Source organism: Oryx dammah, unplaced genomic scaffold (assembly GCF_014754425.2).
Source record: "Oryx dammah isolate SB20612 unplaced genomic scaffold, SCBI_Odam_1.1 HiC_scaffold_1, whole genome shotgun sequence".
Taxonomy (NCBI): domain Eukaryota; kingdom Metazoa; phylum Chordata; class Mammalia; order Artiodactyla; family Bovidae; genus Oryx; species Oryx dammah.
In genome coordinates this window covers 30,404,286-30,428,950 of record NW_024070185.1, presented here as the reverse complement: position 1 = coordinate 30,428,950, position 24,665 = coordinate 30,404,286, and the positions used below count along the sequence as shown (strand labels likewise).

At 35.7% G+C, this 24,665-nt stretch overlaps 1 protein-coding gene across 1 annotated transcript in view; it reads right to left on the bottom strand.

Moving 5' to 3' along the window:
* Window positions 1-24,665, bottom strand: part of LOC120863821 (multiple PDZ domain protein) — a 175,335-nt gene that overhangs the window by 119,441 nt on the left and 31,229 nt on the right. The window contains exon 3 of the mRNA XM_040240389.1: window positions 23,988-24,154. Coding sequence (XP_040096323.1) covers window positions 23,988-24,154 — 167 coding nt within the window. The remainder of the gene's footprint in view (window positions 1-23,987; window positions 24,155-24,665) is intronic.

The window sequence follows — 24,665 nt, the reverse complement described above, 5'->3', positions numbered from 1 at the left end:
CTCCCGGAGTTCACTCAGACTCACGTCCATCAAGTCCGTGATGCCATCCAGCCATCTCATCCTCAGTCGTCCCCTTCTCTTCCTGCCCCAAATCCCTCCCAGCATCAGAATCTTTTCCAATGAGTCAACTCTTCGCATGAGGTGGCCAAAGTACTGGAGCTTCAGCTTTAGCATCATTCCTTCCAAAGAAATCCCAGGGTTGATCTCCTTTAGGATGGACTGGGTGGATTTCCTTGCAGTCCAAGGGACTCTCAAGAGTCTTCTCCAGCACCACAGTTCAAAAGCATCAATTCTTCGGCGCTCAGCCTTCTTCACAGTCCAACTCTCACATCCATACATGACCACAGGAAAAACCATAGCCTCGACTAGATGGACCTTAGTCAGCAAAGTAATGTCTCTGCTTTTGAATATAATTATACTAAATATTAATATATCTATCAAATTAAATGACAATGATATTAACATATTAATGCTAAATAATAATAAATATAAACAATAATAATATTTCATTATGGTAAATAATCATTCAACTAGTGCAAAAAACCAGATCTAATTTTATATATCTATAAAGTATATGGAATATAACTTTATAATTAATCAGAAGAAAGACTATATCAATGACATTTTTGGATCACTCTCTGAACTCATCAGCACTCTGTCCTTCACACACAGCTTCAGCTATAACTGATCTCTATTCCTCAAACCACCAAGCTGCTCTCTCTAGCCACCAAGGCTAGACATCCTTCCTCCAATATCTACATGCTTACATCTTTACTTCTTCCAAGTGCACTCAACATCATCACCCCAGAGAAGGCTCCCTGACAGTGCATCCCAGAATTACACTCCACGAGCTAACTCTGCCCTATTTTTCTTCAGGGTGCTTATTATCACCTACATGTTCTCTGCTGTTAAATAGCTTCCATCCCAATCTGTAGAGACAGACTAGAACATAGAATACTCCAGTGGATTAATAAAATCTGATTATTTTATTCTCTACTGTATCCTCATCCTCTATGGCAGTGTCTTGCATGGAGCTGGCATTCAATATCCATTTGCAGAATAAATGTTTATCCAATTTTTAAGGATCTACTCTGATTTAATCTGCCCAACAAACCTCCAAAAATCACTATTTCCATTTTACACAAGATGATTACACAAAGTCACACACTTAGTAAGTAGATTATGACCTATATCTTTTCCTGTCATCTTTGTATTATACATAGAGGAAACAATCATTTAGATATCAATTTCTAGAAAGGAGACATTAGTAAATGGCTTCCACTGACAGAAGCAATCAAAATATTTCACAATATGTCACCAATTGATGCCTAAGAGTTTATCTGTCCTGAAAAATAAGACAGGAAACTCAGTAAATCACCATAGTTACCAACAATCTACAATTATTTGGTTGGCTATCTATAAAGGCAAATGAAAAAGAGATCAATGTGTTTGAGGAAGAAGCTTCAGGGAATTCTTTCAAATGCTTCTCTTAAAATCTACAGCAGACACAAAAAATTATTATTTTTTTAAAAGCAAGCTTCTTACTTCAAACCTGATTTTTTTTAAAACCTGAGCATGGCAATTTCAATAAAGTTTGCCAGGAGAAGATATACTGTACAGGTTGAAGCAGATAGGATCATGAAATCTGTGACAGGCTGAGGATCTCACACACCAAGACCTAATACCTATGGGCTGTTTGCATAGGGAATAAATAACTGGAGCTTTGCTACAGTGAGCTAGAATGAACAAATCATGTTATAAGAACAAAGAGTCTATCTATGTGAAGTTAACTGCTGAAGAAGCTCTGAAACTATGTTAGACAAGGTATGAAGGCATTCTAAGAGTGAAGTTGTATATGCATATAAAGCTATATGATACTGGATATTGACTGTCTTCTCCAAATTTGTTAAAGGCTTAACGAATGACAATGACTCCTCCTATTTCTGTCCAGCCACTGAGGTCTATATAAATGTAAAAGCAAAGAGATCACATATGTAAAAACTATAATTTAATTATACCATCATACAAAAGATGTGTTTTTTAATTTGAAAATTTATTCCCATAGGAAAAAACACAAAGGCCACAGCTACGACTCTGCTACAGTTTTATTAAAATGGTTTTCTGAAATAAAATCTCCTGGAAGGATAGGAATGAACCTTCTTTGACATGACTAGTCAGTTCATACCACACACAGTACAAATGGTTAATAAAAAGACCTTGAATCCCATCTTGGTTTATACAATATAAAATAAGCAGAAGAAAACACAACTATCTGGTGATTTGTATATACAGATATACAATCTGTATTATTTGGGGAAGCTACTAGTAGATGAAAGAGTCATCAAATAATTATGTTTTCAGTTTAGCTTCTGGCTATTTCAGTCTAAAAAGGTCTTTCATGTTCTTACTAAATAAACATGTATGAATTAAGGGATGTTTCATTAGTGCCAACATCTAAGATAAGTTAAATGAAAATTACATAAGGTATTCAGTTAAAAAGTTGTCAAATTCTTTGTGAACGGTAATACGAAATACCCTCTCAGTATTTAGGACAGAAAGAGGCTCTCTTACGAGCCACTGTCAGAACCAGCAAAAGGTTCACTTACTCTAAAAGGTCAGATAAGGCAAAAATCATAACAAAGGACAATTATACAACTTAAGCACACTATTTTAATGCAAAACACACGCACTGCTGCTGCTAAGTCACTTCAGTCGTGTCCGACTCTGTGCGACCCCATAGACAGCAGCCCACCAGGCTCCCCTATCCCTGGGATTCTCCAGGCAAGAACACTGGAGTGGGTTGCCATTTCCTTCTCCAGTGCATGAAAGTGAAAAGCGAAAGGGAAGTCGCTCAGTCATGTCCCACTCTTAGTGACCCCATGGACTGCAACCTACCAGGCTCCTCCGTCCATGGGATTTTCCAGGCAAGAGTACTGGACAGCCATTTACAAATACCTTGATGTATCGGAGGTCCCCATACTCTTTCTTGTATAAATCACACTCATACAATATGATTTTTTTTTCAAATTTAGTCACTCTGTCTTTAAAAGGTGAAGCAAGTACATGGACACGTGGGAAATAACTTTAATAAAGAACCTTTAATGAGATCTTTCTTCTTGACAGTTTTATATAACACAACTAAATCACCAACAATTGTTTTATCAAGTCATCTATGTAGTCTTTCAAAAGAATTTAAATAAGTTTTTAGAGAAAAATATCTCATATATTTTATACATGATAGAGCCCTACAAATATAAAAATAATGACTGGCATAAGTAACTCTAAAATGACTTTTATAAATCTATACTTACGGAACCAAACAAACAAGAGAATACCTGAGTAAATAAGTGTTTAGTCCTCTGAGCATCAGTCAGTATATGTTACAGGAGAAAAAGACAGCATCTTTTCCACCTTGCAAACAACTTATTTGTAGGTGTAGTAAGAGAGCTGCATCTTAACAGCGTTCTAAGAAAACAAGAATTCTCTTTAGTTCTAAATACAATTAAACTCACCCTCTGGAAATAACTATATCAGAATAACCCTTCCTCTGAGATTAATCAGAAAATGTGCATAAAAGCTGTAACAAAAAAAAAAAGCTTTTATAAGATTAAAAGAAAGTGTCAGATCTGCTCTATTCTATTCATTGGAAGTAAATCAGCAAGCCCAGCCCACATTCAAGAAGGTTATCATACAAGAGCCAATTACCAGAAAGAAGAGATTATCTGGTGTCCATCTTCTAGGCTGTCTACACAGCACACCATAGTAAAGAAGCTGAAAGTCAAGACAGAGGGAAGACCTTAAAAGCTACCGGAGCAAAAAGGGACATTATGTTCAAAGAAGAATAAAGCTCACATCTGACTTAAAAATTTTCAAGAACTGACAACCCAACATTTTCAGAACAACTCCCCCACACACATACTCACACACAAAGCACTGTCTCAGTTTGGGACAAAATAAATACCAAAATAAATTCTCTGGCAGAAAGAAAATGACCTCTGATGGAATTTCCTGAATGTAGAAAACACTGAAAAGCACAGGAAGGGGTTTAAAATGTGAGTAAAACAACAGAAATTGGTATGACACATAATCTAAAACTTGTGAAGTTTTAAATTCATGTAGAATTAAACTACATGAACAGTTACACAAAATACAGGAGTGGGATCAATGGGGTGGAAATATATTAAATTCCTTTCATTTTCCAGGAAGTAGTGCAAGTACTAAAGTAAAATCAAGGAAGATAAGGATATGTATATCCGACAAAGAAGTCAGACCTAAAATACATAAAGAAAATCCCAAACTCAAAAGTTTAAGAAATTCAATTAAAAATGAACAAAAGACACAGACACTGCACCAAAGAGGACACAGAGATGACAAGTAAGAACATAAAGGTGTTCAGCATCTGATCCATTAAAGAAATGCAGATTAAAAGCACAATGAGGTTATCGCTCTATACCTGAAAGAATAACTAACTGAAAAACAAACAATGACAATGGCACACACTGAGCAGGATGTGGAGAAACGTAAAGAATATAAAACAGTAGAGTCCCTTTGGAAAACAGTTTGGCTGTTTCGGAAACAAATGGTATATTTACCATATGATCCAGTAATGGAACTCCTGGACACCTGTTATAGAGAAATGAAAAAAAAGAAAATCTATGTCCACAAAGAACATATACAAAATTGCTCACAGTACCTTCACTGATAAAGAGAAAAATATTGGAAACAAAGTATCCCCGAGTAAGTACACTCATAGCCAGAATAAACCTCAGCAACAAAAAGAAACAAAATAGTAAAATGCACAATAACTTGGAGGGATCATGTTGAGTGAAAAAAGACAATATCAAACAGTCACATACATGATGATTAAATTTTTAATATTCTTGATTAATCTATATATGTAGAAATAAACTACATACATATACTATATACATATATAACATTCCAGGGTCAGGACTGCTGTGGAATATACGGCTGGATATAAAAGGTAACATAAGGGAGATCTTTGTGGTGCTGGATAGGTCAGTACTTAGATGGTGGGTAGTTACACAAATCTACACGAGTAGAAAAATAACACAAATTTGAAAAATTAACACACATTTTATCAATACCAGTTTTGTGATATAATACTTTACTAAGATTGGAACCATTGGAAGAAACTTGACGAAGCACGCATACCATACTGAAAATTTTCTGTGAATATATAATTAACTCAAAATAACTTTTTAGGGTTAACTCAAATAAGTCAAGGATACTAGCTACATCTTTAAGCTAATCAATAAAATAATAATAAAATTAAGTATAAATAACATGCTAATACAGGAAGAAAATGATATTAGAAACTAGTTAATACAAAACAGGCATAAAAGAATATGAAAACAAAAATGTCAAATTTATCAATAATTAAATATGAAGGAGTTAAATACTCAAAAGACTAAAATTGTCAGATTGGATTACACAGTAAAAATCAAATGCATACTGATTACCAAATATATAAATTAATAATAAATAAGAGATACAGTAAAGATGAAGTAGGATGAAGGAAAAAAAAAATACATCACACTTTAATTAACCAACAGAAGTCTAGTACAACAAAACTAGTATCAGACAACTAGACGTCAAGAAACACTACTGGACATAAAACCGAACAATCCACAGAGATAAAGCGTCAATTCAACAGACAAGAAGAAACAATCTTAGCAATCTAAAATGATAATCTCAAAACAGGCAGGCCTAAGATCAGGCACAAGACAAGGATGTCGCCACTCTCAACACTTATTCAACACAGTTTTGGAAGTCCTAGCTACAGCAATCAAGTGAAGAAACAGAAATAAAAGGAATCCAAATCAGAGAGGAAGTAAAGCTCTCACTGTTTGCAGATGACATGATACTATATCAAGAAAAAGCTAAAGATACTATCAGAAAATTACTAGAGCTAACCAGTGAATTTAGCAAAGTGCAGTTCACTTCAGTCGCTCAGTTGTGTCTGATTCTTTGAGACTCCATGGACTGCAGCACGTCAGGCCTCCTTGCCGATCATCAATTCCTGGAGTTTACTCAAACTCATGTCCATTGAGTCAGTGATGCCATCCAAACATCTCATCCCCTGTCATCCCCTTCTCTTCCCACCTTCAATCTTTCCCAGCATCAGCATCTTTTCAAATGAGTCACTTCTTCATATCAGGTGGCGAAATTACTGGAGTTTTAGCTTCAGCATCAGTCCTTCCAATTACTATTTAGGACTGATTTCCTTTAGGATGGACTGGCTGGATCTCCTTACAGTCCAAGTGACTCCCAAGAGTCTTTTCCAACACCACAGTTCAAAAGCATCAGTTCTCCAAGTGCTCAGCTTTCTTTATAGCTCAAATTCATATGTGACTACTGGAAAAACTATAGCTTTAACTAGATGGACCTCTGTTGGCAAAGTAATGTATCTGTTTTTAAATATGCTGCCTAGGTTGGTCATAACTTTTCTTCCAATGAGCAAGCATCTTTTAAATTCATGGCTGCAGTCACCATCTGCAGTGATTTTGGAGCCCCAAAAATAAAGTCTGTCACTGTTTCCATTGTTCCTCATCTATCTGACCTGAAGTGATGGAACCAGATGCCATGATCTTAGTTTTCTGAATATTGAGCTTTAAGCTTTTTCACTCTCCTCTTTCACTTTCATCAAGAGGCTCTTTAGTTTTTCTTCATTTTCTGCCATAAGGATGGTATCATCTGCATATCTGAGGTTAATGACAGTTCTCCAGGCAATCTTGATTCCAGCTTGTGCTTCCTCCAGCCCAGTGTTTCTCATGATGTATCTGCATATAATTAAATAAGCAGGGTGACAATATACAGCCTTGATGTACTCCTTTTTCTATTTGGATCCAGTCTTTTGTTCCATGACCAGTTCTAACTGTTGCTTCCCGACCTGCATACAGGTTTTTCAAGAGGCATGTCAGGTGGTCTGATATTCCCATCTCTTTCAGAAGTTTCCACAGTTTATTGTGATCTACACAGTCAAAGGCTTTGGCATAGTCAATAAAGCAGAAATAGATGTTTTTCTGGAACTCTCTTACTTTTTCAATGATCCAGCGGATGTTGGCAATTTGATCTACAGTTCCTCTGCCTTTTCTAAAACCAGTTTGAACATCTGGAAGTTCACAGTTCATGTATTGCTGAAGCCTGGCTGGGAGAATTTTGAGCATTACTTTACTAGCGTGTGAGATGAGTGCAATTGTGTGGTAGTTGGAGCATTCTTTGGCATTGCCTTTCTTTGGGATTGGAATGAAAACTGACCTTTTCCAGTCCTGTGGCCACTGCTGAGTTTTCCAAATTTGCTGGCATACTGAGTGCCAGCACTTTCACAGCATCATCTTTCAGGGGTTGAAATAGCTCAACTGGAATTCCATCACCTCCACTAGCTTATTCGTAGTGATGCTTTCTAAGGCCCACTTGACTTCACATTCCAGGATGCTTGGCTCTCAGTAAGTGATCACACCATTGTGATTATCTGGGTCGTGAAGATCTTTTTTGTACAGTTCTTCTGTGTGTTCTTGCCACCTCTTCTTAATAGCTTCTGCTTCTGTTAGATCCACACCATTTCTGTCCTTTATTGAACCTGTCTTTGCATGAAATGTTCCCTTGGTATCTCTAATTTTCTTGAGGAGATCTCTAGTCTTTCCCATTCTGTTCTTTTCCTCTATTTCTTTGCACTCATTGCTGAGGAAGGCTTTCTTATCTCTCCTGCTATTCTTTGGAACTCTGCATACAGATGCTTATATCTTTCCTTTTCTCCTTTGCTTTTGGCTTCTCTTCTTTTCACAGCTATTTGTAAGGCTTCCTCAGACAGCCATTTTGTCTTTTTGCATTTCTTTTTCTTGGGGATGGTCTTGATCCCTGTCTCCTGTACAATGTCACAAACCTCCATCCATAGTTCATCAGATACTCTGTCTATCAGATCTGTCCCCTTAAATCTATTTCTCACTTCCACTGTATCATCATGGGATTTGATTTAGGTCATACCTCAATGGCTTAGTGATTATCTCCACTTTCTTCAATTTCAGTGTGAATTTGCCAATATGGAGTTCATGGTCTGAGCCATAGTCAGCTACCAGTCTTGTTTTTGCTGACTGTATAGAACTTCTCCATCTTTGGCTGCAAAGAATATAATCAATCTGATTTCAGTGTTGGTCATCTGGTGATGTCCATGTATAGTCTTCTCTTGTGTTGTTGGAAGAGAGTGTTTGCTATTACTAGTGTGTTCTCTTGGCAAAACTCTATTAGCCTTTTCCCTGTTTCATTCTGTACTCCAAGGCAAAATTTGCCTATTACTCCAGATGTTTCTTGACTTCCTACTTTTGCATTCTAGTCCCCTATAATGAAAAGGACATCTTTTTTGGGTGATTGTTCTAAAAGGTGTTCTAGGTCTTCATAGAACCGTTCAACTTCTGCTTCTTCAGCGTTACTGGTCAGGGGCACAGACTTGGATTACCGTGATATTGAATAGTTTGCCTTGGAAACAAACAGAGATCACTCTGTCATTTTTGAGACTGCATCCAAATACTGCATTTCAGACTCTTTGTTGACCATGATGGCTACTCCATTTCTTCCAAGGGATTCCTGCCCACAGTAGTAGATATAATGGTCATCTGAGTTAAATTCACCCATTCCAGTCCATTTTAGTTCACTGATTCCTAGAATGCCGACGTTCACTCTTGCCATCTCCTGTGTGCCCATTTCCAATTTGCCTTGATTCATGGACCTAACATTCCAGGTTCCTATGCAATATTGCTCTTTAGAGCATCGGACCTTGCTTCTATCACCAGTCACATCCACAACTGGGTATTGTTTTTCTTTGGCTCCATCCCTTCATTCTTTCTGGAGTTATTTCTCTACTGATCTCCAGTAGCATATTGGGCACCTACCAACCTGGAGAGTTCATCTTTCAGTATCCTATCTTTTTGCCTTTTCCTACTGTTCATGGGGTTCTCAAGGCAAGAATACTGAAGTGGTTTGCCATTCCTTTCTCCAGTGGACCACATTCTGTGAGACCTCTCCACTATGACCCGCCCATCTTGGGTTGCCCCACACAGCATAGCTTAGTTTCACTGAGTTAGACAAGGCTGTGGTCCATGTGATCAGATTGGCTAGTTTTCTGTGATTGTGGTTTCAATCTGTCTGTCTCAGGGAACTCAAACAGGGGCTCTGTATCAACCTAGAGGGATGGGATGGGGAGGGAGATGGGATGGAGGGTCAAGAAAGAGGGGATATATGTACCCCTATGGCTGAGTCATGGAGATGTTTGACAGAAAACAACAAAATTCCATTAAGCAATTATCCTTCAATTAAAAAATAAATTAATTTTTTTAAAAACAGGGCAAACAAGAAATAGACAAATCCACAAGCATAATTAGAATTTATAACATGTCTCTTTCAGATGTGACAGAATGAAAAAAAATCAATAAGGAAACATTCTGAATAATGTTGACTTAATTAACATACATAGAACAGTGCAGTGCGCTCAACAATTGCTGAATGTTAAATTCTTTCCAACTGTAAAAGAAATGGTTATCTAAGTAGACTATAGGCAGTTCACAAAGCACATGTCAACAAACCTCAAATAGAGACCTCTGAATACAGTAACGTAAGCTAGAAACCAACAGCAGAAAGGTAACATGAAAACCAAAGCATGTCAATTAAGCAATACACTCTTAAGTAAACCATGGATAAAAGAAACTATATTAAAAATTAAACATTTTAACCAAATAAGATACAACAAATCAAAATTATGGGATGCACTAACACAATGCTTAGATTCAGACTTAAATGAATATATTTAGAAAAATCAAAGTGTAAAACATGATGAGCTAGGCATATTGCTAAATAAGCTAATAGAGAACATATGCAAAACCCCAAAAAGGAAGAAAATAACATAGGTTAGGCCAGAATTGAGGAAAATTTTTTAAAAATACAAGTAAGAAAATTCAAGAAAGGCAAAAGTTGAGTCTTTTGAAAGAAATGAATTAATAAAATAGATAAACCTCCAGTAAAGTTTTAGAAATTGGACATTATATACATTTTTTAAATTTCTGGTCATCAAAAGATACAATTATGGGAGTTAAAACACAAAGCAGAAAAAGACAGGTGTGATACATATGTTCAACAAAAAAGTTGTATTCAGAATACATTAAAAAAAACTTGTCAGTCAATATGAGGACTGACCATGTCTATAGATGGGGAAACAGTGGCAGACTTTATTTTCTGGGGCTCCAAAATTACTGCAGATAGTGATTGCAGCCATGAAATTAAAAGACGCTTACTCCTTGGAAGGAAAGTTATGACCAACTTAGGTAGCATATTTAAAAGCAGAGACATTACTTCGCCAACAAAGGTCCATCTAGTCAAGGCTTGGTTTTTCCAATAGTCATGTATGGATGTGAGAATTGGTCTATAAAGAAAGCTGAGCACTGAAGAATTGATGCTTTGGAACTGTGGTGTTGGAGAAGACTCTTGAGAGTCCCCTGGACTGCAAGGAGATCCAACCAGTCCATCCTAAAGGAAATCAGTCCTGAATATTCATTGGAAGGACTGATGTTGAAGCTGAAACTCTAATACTTTGGCCACCTCATACGAAGAGCTGACTCACTGGAAAAGACTCTAATGCTGGAAAGGATTGGGGTCAGGAAGAGAAGGGGACGATGAGATGCCTGGATGGATATCACCAACTCGATGGACACAGGTTTGGGTAGACTCCAGGAGCTGGTGATGGACAGGGAGGCCTGGCGTGCTGCGGTTCATGGGGTGGCAAAAAGTCGGACACGACTGAGCGACTGAACTGAACCAACAGAAAAGTGGGCAAAAGACTTATATGGAAATTCCTCAAAAGAGGATTTCTAAATGACCAACAAACATGTGAAAAAGTACTCAACATTATTGAGAAATGCAAATTAAATCAATAATGTGATAGTAGAAGTACCCTAGAGTAGTTAATAGGCGGAGGAGGGAAGAAGACTAAAGCTGGCAGTAGCAAGTAAAGGCAATGATATGGATGAGGATTTTTATACATTTCAAGGAGAGATTGACAACAGATTTGGGAAACAGCTGGACAGAAAATACAAATGTTGAATATATACCTTAAGACCCAGAAATTTCACTCTTGAGAAATGCACACTTGTGAACATCAAAAGATACATGTTAGAACATTTGTGGCAGTTTTATTTATAATACAGTCAAAAACTGAGGGGGAAAGCAAAATTATAGTCAACAGTCCCTGACAGCTCAGTTGGTAAAAGAATTCGCCTGCAATGCAGGAGACCCCGGTTCGATTCCTAGGTCGGAAAGATCCTCTGGAGAAGGATAGGCTACCCACTCCAGTGTTCTTGTGCTTCCCTTTTGGCTCAGCTGGTAAAGAATCTGCCTACAATGTGGGAGAGCTGGATTCAATCCCTGGGTTGGAAAGACCCCCTGGAGAAGGGAAAGGCTACCCACTCCAGTATTCTGGCCTGGAGAATTCCATGGACTCTACAGTCCATAGGGTCGCAAAGAGTCAGACATGACTGAACAACTTTCACTTTCACTTTCTTTCACAGTCAGCAGAAGAAAGGAAAAATATATTCTAGTGTACTCATGCAATGAAAAATGAAAGACAGCTACAAACAACAAAATAAATGAATCTCATAGACACTAAGCAAAGACAAAGACGCCATGCAGAAAAGTATATATACTCAGACAGTAATATATAAAATTCAAATACTTATATATGGGATGGAAGTCAAAACAGTGTATGATCTGACGTACATGTGAAATCTTAAAAAGCCAAACTCATAGGAACAAAGAGTAGACCGGTGGTTGCTAGGGACTGCAGGGTATGGGAAATGGGGAAATGCTGGTCGAAGGGGACAAACTTTCAGGCAAGAGATGAATAAATTCCAGCAATGATGACTACAGTCAACAATACTGTATTATATACCTGAAAGCTTCTAAGATAGTAGATTTTTAAAGTTTTTATCACACACACATAGAAATGGTTAATTATGTGAGGGAACAGATGTATTAACTAGCCTTTCCGCTGATAATCATTTTGCAATGTACACGTGTATCAAATATTTCAAATATCACGTTGTATATCTCAAACTTATACTATAATATATGTCAACTGTAATTCAAATAGTCTGGAAAAAATAAGTAATTCCTTTGGGATTGTTAGGACTGACTGCAGGAACAGAGAGTATTATAGAGTGCTGGTAACTTTCTACCCTGTGATTTATGGAAAGGGTTATACTTCTACATTCAATTTGTGAAAAATCCTTGAGCTATGTAATTTTCCTTTGATTGTACTGAATATGTTTTCTTAATATTTTTTAAAGTTTACAAAGTAAATGTTACAATAAGAGCAGAGAAACTGGGGTGCCCCAGTGAATGATACAAACAGACTCTTCTAAATGGAGGGGTTAGGAACAGCCTCTATGTATCAAGCTAAATCTTTTTTGACAGAAACTGAAAGTTCAGCTATCTAGCATTCACTGTAAACAAAGAAAAATGAAGAAATGGATATCTGAAGATGAAGTTAGTCTATTACTGTGATAGATTACCTTCCACAGGCTTGATATAGATTCAAGAGGCTAATTCCCATTCCCAAAATAAATTTTTACAAGTGCTCAAGTCAAGATGAATCCTCAGCAAACATGTCTTAACTGCTGAAGCACATCTAAATTTGTTCCTTAAAGATTATAAATCTTTAACACTTGTATCATTTAATTGCACATCAAATTAGAAGAAAAAACAATCATTACACTATCTTATACTTTTATACTAAGGCATTTGACCCACCCTGGTACAAGGCTGATATACTTGTAAGATTTTTAAACTATAAACTGCTTTTTATTATATTTTCAATAATAAATATACTATTCTTCAAAATAAACATCATTCAAAAATAGTCAAAAAGATCAATAGAAAATTTTCAAATATATAGATTCATTTAACTAAAACAGCTTCAAAATGCTGAAATACTGACTTCTTACGTTTTATCTATCCCTTTTAGGGTGTTAACTGAAAAGAAGTTAACATTACTAGCTCTATTTAATGGCAAACATCAATCTTTCCAGAAATACTTGTGTAATTGTCTACGAAAATGATTGCTTAGGATCAAACTGAATTTCCCAAAGCATACTATATAAATTATCCAAACCTAATTTGTGGTCCTGTTATTTTGACTTAATCTGAATTCATAGTATAGCAATGAGAATAAAATCACCTAAACACTTATATACATTTGATGAATATTATATTTCTATCATTTACAAGCTAAAATATATTATTTAAATTAAGCAAGAAAAATGACCATTGCTTTTACAATCCCAGTTTTAGTTAGATTTTAAACAAATTTATAAATATATATTGCTAGTTCAATTTCCCAATTTTCTGTTTGTTACTCCTCAACATAGTGAAAAAGAAGCAAGGCACTCTCTGAGGATTTTGCCATAACAGGTGCACCTCACAGAACTGCGGCTTTTTTTTAATTCCGCACCTTGTCTTTACTTCATGCAGAGCAAGAAAAGTGCTTATTTTCTTATGAATTTACAAAAATGCTGTAAAACACTCTCTGGAACTGATCCCAAATATGAAATGCAAAGAGAGATAGAATCCTGAGAGTATTCAATGAAATACAGCACCTAAAATGGCAGAATAGGAAAAAAATTTTATATATAATAAAGCTCTATTTCAAGTTTGGAACCAAGAGAGGGGAGGTCTCCTTTTCCATAAATCTTTCAGAAAAATACTGAGTAGAGCACAACTCTGATGCATTATTGAACAGGCAAACCCTAGCACAGTAATTGATGGTGGCACTCTGATTTAATGATCCTTATTTTTAAAGCTAATTAAAGAAATTGAATTGCATGTTCAAAGCAGATTTGCTTAATGTGACGAGACTATTTTGGACATAAAGTAGCTCACAGTTCCTGAACTAAACAAGTTACAAAATGGAGCAGCGAGTTTCAAGGAAGGGAAGGGGCTTGGGGGGAGCTGGGCTTTCAGACAAAACAGTGTATAATTTTACATTTTCTATGAGACCTTCCTTTCTTTCATTGGAATACTTATTCAGCACCTGAAATGTTCAAGACATTCGGCTCTCAGGGATGGGACAGTAGTAAAAGAGGTGTCTGTGGAAGGTTGTGAAAAAAGTGCAACAAATCATTTTCAGCTCCTCTTCGCAAGAACAAGTCTATTCCCCTACCACAGAGTCACATACAAAAGTCCTCTTTGTGTGTGTGATTCAAAAGTAATCAGTAGTAACGTAGTAGTAGTAAAAACTATTAATTTTATTCAATATCGAATTAGTAAAAACTATTAATTTTATTCAATATTGATTCTTAAAAGTATGTCTTTTAAAATTCTGTGTTTCAAAGTGTTAAGTAAATATGAAGTACTTCTCATATATTAAAACTACAATCATCACAAGAAAAGCACTATTGTTTGAGTTGCAAGCTAAACTAGGCTTTTTTTTTTCATGGGCACTGTATTACTTGAAAAAAATTACTTAAATCCCCAAAAACAGATTATACAGACTTTGGTATATGGCAGACACTTTCTCAAAAATAAAGTATGCCTGACACTTCAAAGAAAACAACTGACAGTAATTGTTGCCAGTAGTAAAATTTGAGTTTTCAAGTAAAAATTAAGAATTTTGAAAAACTTGCATCTGCCAACCTGGGCTTGACACTTTTCGATAATTTAAAGACTCTATTGATAAGATCAGAAGCAATACCAGCAAGTATAATTTTCTGATACTATGTAATGAAAGGTAAAGTGTAATTTTTCTATTTTTCAAATTTTCCAAATGACCAATGTAATATAAAATTATGCGTGGGTAATGAAAGTAAAAATTCAAAGCACAGGGAAGTGTTCCCTATTTTGGTTTCAGATTCCACACTGCAACTAGCTTCTAAGAAACTAACAAGAGTTTTGGTGCCCTATCAAACAATCATCTGAAGGCTATATACACCCCTCTCCTTTTCCATCTACATACTCGTGTGAAACCAGATTTTTCTCATATTCATAAACTAAAACAACAAATCCAAACAGATCAAATCCAGAAGCAGATATGAGAATCCAACATCTTCTACAGAGCCATGTTAAAGAAAAACGCAAAAATGTAAAACAATGCCACTCTTTTCACCAATTTTAAAATGTAATGGGCTTATTACTGTTATTTTCTATGTACTACTAAGTAAATATTTACAAAAGTTCTCAATTTTAATTTCTAACCTGATATAAATATGGATGGATAAAACCACAAAAACAAAAGCTCTTTGAGGTCTTCAGAAATGTTTAAGAATGTAATGGGGTCATGAGAGGAAACTGAGAAGCCACTGCCTTAAAACATTAAATCTCCATATGAAGAGGAAGCAATAAACAGAGAACTGGTATTTACTGAGCTCTTGGTAAGCACTGGGCTTAGGCCTTACATTTTTTAAATCCATGCTATTTAGCTCCCATTTTACAACTAAAGGAGGAGCAAAAAAGGGCTCAATCAATTAATATATATATTTTTTCATTTTAAGAAATAAACTCATGCTTAAGATCATCGTTGGTCTCTGAATAACACTACAACACCGCCAGCATCTGAGAGCAGATAATCTAAACGAAGGCCTTGAGATAACCAGGAATTCCTTAAATTATGTTCATTATACTGTTTACAAGGACAGTGAAACAAAAAGCAACACAGCTTTGTGATTAAGACCTGAACTCTGGAGTCAGCTTGCCTGCATTCAAATACTAACTCCCTCACCTAACCTCTCTGTGCTTCCATTACCCCTCTGCAAAATGAGGAAAATATTATCCTCTGCTTTATAGTATTGTCGTAATGATGAAACATGGAAGAGTTCCTGGCACATAATAAGAACTCCTTCCAAGTTAATTATGATGATGATGAATGATGAGTGATATATCTATTTAATATGGTTCCTAAGAGAAAAATGAGGGGTCTTCAAAGTAACTTTAGTTATTTGGCTAGTTTGTTGATATAAAAAACTAGTTCTCTAGCAAGGAAAGACAAATTATTAATGCACAACAGTTCTGAATATTCAAGAACACTCATGTAATCATTAATTACAAAATTGTTTACTGAGTCTGAGTTAAGTGTCGTGTTAGGGACGAGGTATTCAAAGATGAATGTGTCATGGATTTTATCCCAAAAGTGGGAAATGGACTCCAAACAAACCTCCAAACAAATGAATTCTACAGCCCCTTTACATGCTTGTTGAGAACAAATGGCGCAGTGGCGCGCAGCATATACACCACTAGTCTAGGCATGTGTGTTGATGTGTATTTACAGAATGTCTTTCCTTTATTTAAATCTCAACACTTCTGTGCTTTCTTAACAAAATTTCCAAAGAAAATGAGGATAAAGAATGTAGCTTGACCAAAAATAATATTCTTATTAAAGTATGCTGGAAATTTCTACATTGAAGGGGCAAAGGTATAAAAATTAACTTTATTTCAAATGTCACCACAAATTTTAGAAATTGAAAATTTAGACAAACGACATGTTAGAATGTTTGCAGTGTTTTTTCTACCAGTCCCACATTTCCAGAAGATAAAATTGATTCACTGTTCACAGTCTGCTTAGAGAAAAATAAAAATAAAACCCTCCAGACAAGCATAAATATATGGAAATGGGCACATGGAGACTGATGTTACTTTACCATGCTGCCTTTCCATCTTACTATTACTCTACCCAGTCCATTTACCTAATTATAAATAAAAGCAGAATGACACTTCTGATTTATATTTAAAAGGATTTCTGATTAAAATTTAGGAGGGATAATTCAAGGGAAACAGCAAATCTTAATACATTTGAATTTATAAAAGATTTAGTTTAAATTCATTTCTCATTATGAATGCTATTAACTGTTCTCTTAAACTTATTTTTCCTTTATGTTATAGAACGAAGGATTTAGAAAAAGTGTAAATTAGAAGAAGCAGAAAAAAAAAAAAGCATTGGCTTCAGGGTCACACAGACCTAGATTCTTCCCCTAAATCTACCAACTGTATGGTCCAGATAAAGTTATATAATCTCTCTTCACTGGACAAAGTAGGGAGAAACCCCACCTCAAAAAGCTGATGGACTGAACAAATGAGACAGAGTCTATAACACACGAGGGCTTCCTACAAGGAATTGTTCTTACTGTTGCCATACTTCAAATGCAAATCGACCTCTATTGTTCTAAATTCGTCGGTTAAAAAACTGATTTAGATTATACTCAGGAAATTTCTTATTTTTTTTCCCCTCTTCTCCAAAGACCATTTAACTTTGTCACAAAAACACCATACAATTAGCACCATTTGCTGTTTTAGACACACATGCATACTCAATGGCAAGATGGTGTTGCATTTTAATCCAGCACTGTATAAAAAGCTTGAACATTGCCTTCTTGCCCAGGATAAAACAAGAATTTTAGTCCCTTCAGAGGCTCTATATTTACAAACTTTTAGTTAAAGGAACAAACATTTAAAAGCTGTTATTGTACCAAAAATAAAGTATTTTAAATTCTGACAGTAAATAAACTTTATGGTAAATGCAAAAACATGAGACAACTCCTCTCGTAACTTCTCCTAGATAATGTACATTTAAGTCTTACAGACACTTTCTGTTAGCCTGCTGTAATGCTCAATCATAAAAGTAAAACCATTTTAAGGGTAGGAAAAATATTTTTTCATTTTCATGGGCACCATCAACTGGGGAGAATTCTATTTGACTTCTAGATAATTCTTGTTAATGGGTTGAGGCATATATTCTTTCTCTCCATTCCCCTCCCTTCACACCAAGTCATAATTTAACCTAAGCATTCTTGAGAGACAGTAGTCATTTCCCTTTTCCTGACAGCAAGCTTACAGATGAATCATCTTCATTTCAGTCTCAAATTAGAAACCATCAACACAGGGTTACGTTTTCATCTTTTATATAGGTAATAAATCAGGCCGAGGAAACACAGGCATTTCTGCTCTTTGAGACAATAATTATACAAAATAGTGGGGATTTATTAATTACCTAAGTCAAAACAGAGCAATCAAGTGCTCAATTATCAAAATTTTCAACTTTTCATCAATCTAAAAATCATAAATGTAAAAATTGTCAGAGTTGCTGATATTACTGCTTAAAAGCAGCATATCTCAACACTTTGGCCATAAACATGATTTATCAGTCCTACAAATACAGAAGAGTGGCTCTTTGGGCAGGCCCCAGCATGGTGATGTTCCATCTAATACCCTCTGCTGATGTCAGGTATTTGAAAGTGACCTTCTGAAGCTTACTGTCAGTTCCTGGTGGTTCAGACAGTAAAGAATCTGCCTGCAGTGCAGGACCCAGGTTTGATCCCTAGATCAGGAAGATCCCCTGGAGAAGGAAATGGCAACCTACTCCAGTATTCTTACCTGGAGAATTCCATGGACAGAGGAGATTGGCGGGCTACAGTCCATGGGGTGGTAAAGAGTCGGATACGACTGAGCAACTAATACACACATAAAACTCTGAAGTACACACTGACTGCCTGCTTCTCTAGGTTCTATAAAGTGTGCTTTTAAGACAGAGGATCAGAAAAATATACACGGGGTACATTATCTCATGCATGCTTTAGCAGAAAAGTCATTACTAAATTACTGTGTATCCTTAGTGTATTTCAGACTTCAAAAGATGAAAGAAACAGCCCTTTGAAGAATGAGTCATGTACTTTACAACTATACGTGAGGGTCTTATCCATCAAAATGTCATTAAGACCTTTAACTTCATTTTATGTGGTATGTTTTTTACTACAGTCTTTAAAATGTGCAGAAATAAAAATAAATAATTGTTAAAATATTGTATTAAATAGTATAGTTAAGAGATAAAGTTGATACTTCAACTTGTTACAAAAAATTTGATATGGAAAGCTGAATGCGAAAGAACAATGATGATAAAAAACAGAAAAACAGAAAACCATACTAAAGCCTTCACAGTCTGGCTCCAAAGTTTTCTCTTCTGTCAACAGCCTCCCAGACTCTATTGCTCTGATAACACAGGTATATCTGTGACTCTCTGTCAAGATTTGTCAACCTCAGCACTGAAGACTCTGTAAACCCAGCAATTCCCTGTTTGACGGGCTGTCCTCTACATTGAGGATGTTGAGCAGCATCCCTGGACTCCATACATTACACGCCTCTAGCATTGTCCCACCCCTCCAACCCACAAGCTGCGACCATCTAAAGTGAATCCAGACACTGTTCAGTGTCTCCTGGAGAGAAAGTGTAAAATGACCCGAACTGAGAACAGCTCTACATTTGTAAACACTCTTCCCATTACCTGAAATAATTTCCTCTATCTCTACAGAAAACCTCTATTCATTTTTCAAAACCCATCTTCGATGTCACCTCCAATGTGAAGTTTTCCTCTAGTCAAAGTTAGTAATTTCTTCCTCTCTCTTCCTTTTATACCACTTAGCTTGTTTTCCTATTTAATGACATAAGACTATATATGTTCTTTCCCTCTAGATAAGTAAGAATCTCCATCTTATTCATTGCATTTTTACTTATTTTAAGTGTTCAACAAAGGTTTATTATTAAATGATTATGAGCTTTCTATTTAAAAAAAAAAAAAACATGAGCTCCCATTACCTTCCCATTGCCAAGGGGAAATTTGGTTTATTGAATGATGTCTCATATTGAGCAATATACAATCATCTGGTTCTTTTTTGCCTTTGTCCTGGGAAATGAGAATTAAATTATATACTCAATTTTAGCCACCCAAGAGACTTGGTATATCTAGTTCTCTAATATTTTTATTTGATCTTTATTTAGATTTACCTTTGAATCATCTATTAGGATGTTTTGCCCTCAGGAGTTGTCCCAAACTTTTTTTGGAATGTGAACAGATAAAACTTAGAAACACAGAAATATAAAACCACGACTTTTATACCGTGAAGACCATATTTAAAAGGACTGAATTACTCTAATGAACACTGAACAGTAAATTTCAATACTGGTTTTAGTTTAAATCAATGTCTCTCCAATAATTCCAAAAGATTTCATGAAATTTCCAAAGAAAAACCTAGAAAAATCTGGCTTAATTTTGTGTATATATACATATGCGTCTAGAGGATATATAGGTAAGCCAACACTTCCCTGTGAGAAAGGTGAACAAACCAGGAACCTGGAAATCAAACAACAACAAAATAAGGAGGGCCATACTCCAAAAAAGCTGGAAATCCCTGACAAAGAGAGGCATCCAGAATACTGTGCCCCAAGGCTAATTTTCCAGATCAGCAGCTTTTGTAAGCCTGACATCCACATCATTTCTTCAATGTTAGAATTGGTCTCTGTAACCGTAATTTTAAAAAATCTTAGCAATGACAATTCTCAGTCCTTTCTAATGAAGGTAATAATTTTAATTCATAGTTTTCCTACAAATAACTCAAGATAAAAAGACATTTAACTTAGTACCCTTAGTCAATTCAGAAGGCAAGGCTATTAATTAATCAGGAAAGTAGCATCCACTTATATTGGGCTGGACAAACGTCACAGAATAAATATGCTAATCCAATATCCTCTCATCTGACAAGTTTCTATTATTAAATTGCTAACGTGTTTATTTCCTCCACAGTAGCTGGATTTTTGTCATGAATATGCATTAGGCCCTGCAGTTATTAGCCTGGATGACTCGGTGACAGTGAGGACACTACTTGAGAATTTGCATTTGACAGATCATTGACACAAAGTCACAGTTATCCACCACCACCCCACACACACACACACTTAAACAGGAATCATGCAATAGGAAATAAACTGGAGCTATTAGAGATTATTCAGGTTTAATAGCACACATCCTTTTAGCTGGTGGTTAGAACAATACACAATGTGGCAGAGTTAAACAGAGGCATCAATTATACTCTCAGACCTGTTAATATTTTTGACAATATTTAAATAGCACATCCCTTCAGGGCATGGCTTTTTTGCCCTCTCAGTTACACACCTGTCAAGTGTTTAATTTGCCAAAGGGAAACAGTTTGATTTGTAAGGGCTGTCTTAATACTGAAGAAGCAAACTGGAAAAATTAAACATTATTGAAGAGAAGTAATGAAAAGGATCTGAGGGGGAAAAAAATAGTAGGTTTAATTCAACAAGGCATGTTAGCATCTGTCATTAATACAACAATATGATCCTGTTCCCCATATGGTGAATATACCTTGGGCTTTTCAATTATTCACTCCCTTTACTTTTACAAGGCAGAATGATGGCAGAGAAAAATTAAAGGGGTCAAACTTTCCAGTAACACTAAAAGAGACAGAGACAGTAACTTGCTCCTATCATGCATATAAAATTAAATACTTGAAAATGTAATTTAGGTGAAAGATAATAAATAAAAGCTGGCCATTCATCAGATTTGTATAGCTACTGGATTAAAAGCACAAATTTCACTCCTTAGATGCACTACTTAAATATTAAATTACAAATAGTAATAAATTAGCAGTTGGCAAACGATATAGAAAATTTAAATCTAACATGATAACACTTAGCATGTATACGTTTAACTTTAAAACAGAAAATATTACAAATTTTTAAAAATTTTCTCTAGTCAGGCAAGGGAAAAAAATTAACAAATTGTTTTGAACCGGTACAGAATGGAGAGTAAAGTGAAGAGTCCAAAAACTGTGGGACGTTATCTAGGTTTCAACAGACACTAAACTCATGCCACCCAGGCACTGTTAACCTTGGTCTGGGGGAGCTGTGAGACAAGCTTCAGGGTCAAACAGGGGAAAGGACTGTGCCTTGGGAGCCAAGAAGTCCAAATTCCACCTCTGGCTCTACTCTCTAAACTAATCTGCCATAATCAGCAGGGGGATGAACAGATGGTTTCCACGGTCCCTTTCAGTCTGTGAAGAGGTGACCGATGAGCCAAAAACAGGAAACTCGTGTCAAACACACCTACATAATTCACGAACATCACAGCCTTGAAATACAGTGGACCCCTGCCCAACACAGGGGTGAGGAGTGGGGAGAGACATCAACTATGACGCAGTCAGAAGTCCAAGTATTATAGCTCTGACTCCTCCCAAAGCTAACTACTAATAGCCTACTGCTGACTAAAGTCTTATCTATAACATAGTCAATTAACACATATTTTGTATGTTATATATATTATATACCATATTCTTATAATAAAACAAACTAGAGAAAAGAAAATGTTATTAAAAACATCATAAGGAGGAGAAAATACAAGTTGGTACAGTTCAAACCCAGGTTATTCAAGGGTCAACTGTATAACAGCATTTGTCATTAATAAAATGAGATCACACTGTCTGTAGTCCTAGACTACGAGGCTCCATAATATTCTCAATAATTTCCCAAGAAGTTTAAGTTGAATTACATGGGACCCAAATAGTTTTAGATACCATATCCTAGTTCCATTTGGAAAGAGTAAAACAAGCTCAACAAGCAGTCCTTTTTCTCCCGTCCTTTCAGCAGACCTGGTAAGTACAAAAGCTATTCCCCTCACATAAGACTAGATAGCAGGGACATTTTGACAGCTGCTTCACTAGACTAACAGCATTTCCTAACATAATCACTAGTAATTTTTCTTTCAACTTTCCCTCTCATTCAAGTCATATTTCCACATAATACAATAAGGGGAGAAGATATCTGTAAAACATCTTCACATTGCTTAAAAACCAGGTAATTTTCTATATCACAATTACACTAATATCCATAATACTGGTTTCTCCAAAAGAATGCCAATCCATTCTGAAAATGAATACCTGAAACCAATTTTTTCAATAATTTACAAAGGAATAAAAACACAATTATATATAATGAAACCACCTCGTTTTCTTAATTCATGATCATAACTTTTAAAATCATTAGGTACAAACTCACTTGAGAGAAATATTTTTAAAGATTCTTCTTGATCTATGTACTTAATTTGGGGGGGGTCATTAAAATAGCTAGATTAAGAAGTTATATGACATTTAACAAATTCCTTCTCTATTGCTACTACTGTTCTTTTTCCATTTGGCAGATTTTGGAGTTTTTGTTGTTGCTAACTGAAGCTGTTCTTCGACTGAATTATGAAACTAGTCTTCAGGTTTCATGTTAAACTTTTAAGGCAGAATATTGGCTAGCCAGTCATCCATAACCATTAGATTAATGCTAAAAACATCAGAATGAGAATTAACTTGGACTGAAGACATAATTAGATTAACTTCAAACCTTGTGAGGATAACAACCATTTAAAAACTATTTTTTAAAAACCTGAGAAATGGTGATTACATTAAGTAAGTTCAGTGACCATCTGATTCCAGTTTTCATTCTGTCATTGCATTATGTTTCAATTTTAATATAAACGCTAGGACTTTTTAATGCTCATAATTTTTACAGAAATAAACACTGTGTTACATTTAGAAGTCCTAATGTTTATCACCATCTGATGCTGTCATGGGAGCCATTGCTACTTAAACTCTTTTTAGAAGTGAGAATTGCAATTCCTCTAGCTAATGACAATGTAATTATTCCTTCTACTGTCAACATAGAGGTGATTTCCCTTCCTCACATACATGATTACACATGCAAATCCAGGCTCAGCTGAAATGTTCTAAGTGTGCTGAATGTCTGAATTTGAACAGGCACAATCACATGAACCATGAGTCACAGTGATGATGGAAACCAAGGTACAGCCATCCACCCTAAACATATTTGTATCATATTCCTCTCCTGCAGGAACTCATTCTTCCATTCTCCCACAGCTTTCAACACAATGTCATATCATTTACAATATACAGCCAACCATTAAGAAAATAACAGGGCACAGCAGAGTGGGGAGCCACAGTGAATATGAAGTCTCACTTGGAGGTTTAAATGACTTCATTAACAATTAATTCACACATACAAAAATCAGCCTTTCAGAAAAAACAGGAGACCTTACAAGCTCTATGCCATGCTATGCAGGCCTCCTGTGGGTACACACCATGTCTTACCTGGTCTTTCAGCTGCTGTATGGAAGTCTGAAGGTTCAGAATCTGGCTGAAGAGCGGGCTCTGCAGCACTGACTTGAGAAGGTTCAGTTTGTCTTCATTTGCTGCATCCCCACGTTCCCGCAGCTTGGCCTGCAAGCGCTCTGCTGCCTGCACAGCCCGATTTTTGTCTAAACCAAAGAGCAGCATTAGTCAGTAACAAGATTCAAAAGACAGGCATCAAACCATGCTTATAGAAATTCTAAAACTATTTCTTGGGAGAGCTGAAAATTGACTTGGAAAAAAGAAGGGACTAAAACATGTCACTCTAAATATATTCTTCAAACCTTGAAGCCTCTAATAAGAAAGTTTGTTTAAAAGCAGCCAACTGGTTATAGTGTATGGTACGTGCAACTAACTGTAAGTATGGAAACAAATTCAGATGATGCGTATCTGATATGCTTCTAATACCAGCTATTTCAACTCTTTTATAAAAATTAATTAAAACCAAACATTCTGTGATCTTATGTTATTTCTTTTTTATTAAAATGTATATATAAGAAAAATTAGAACTATCACTAATAAGTAGAGATAAATAACGTCACTGATTAATTTTAACAGTCAAATTTTCATGTATTAAGAGGCAATGCATTATATACTTTTGCATTTACTTGAAAATACATTACAATAACACATATTCCT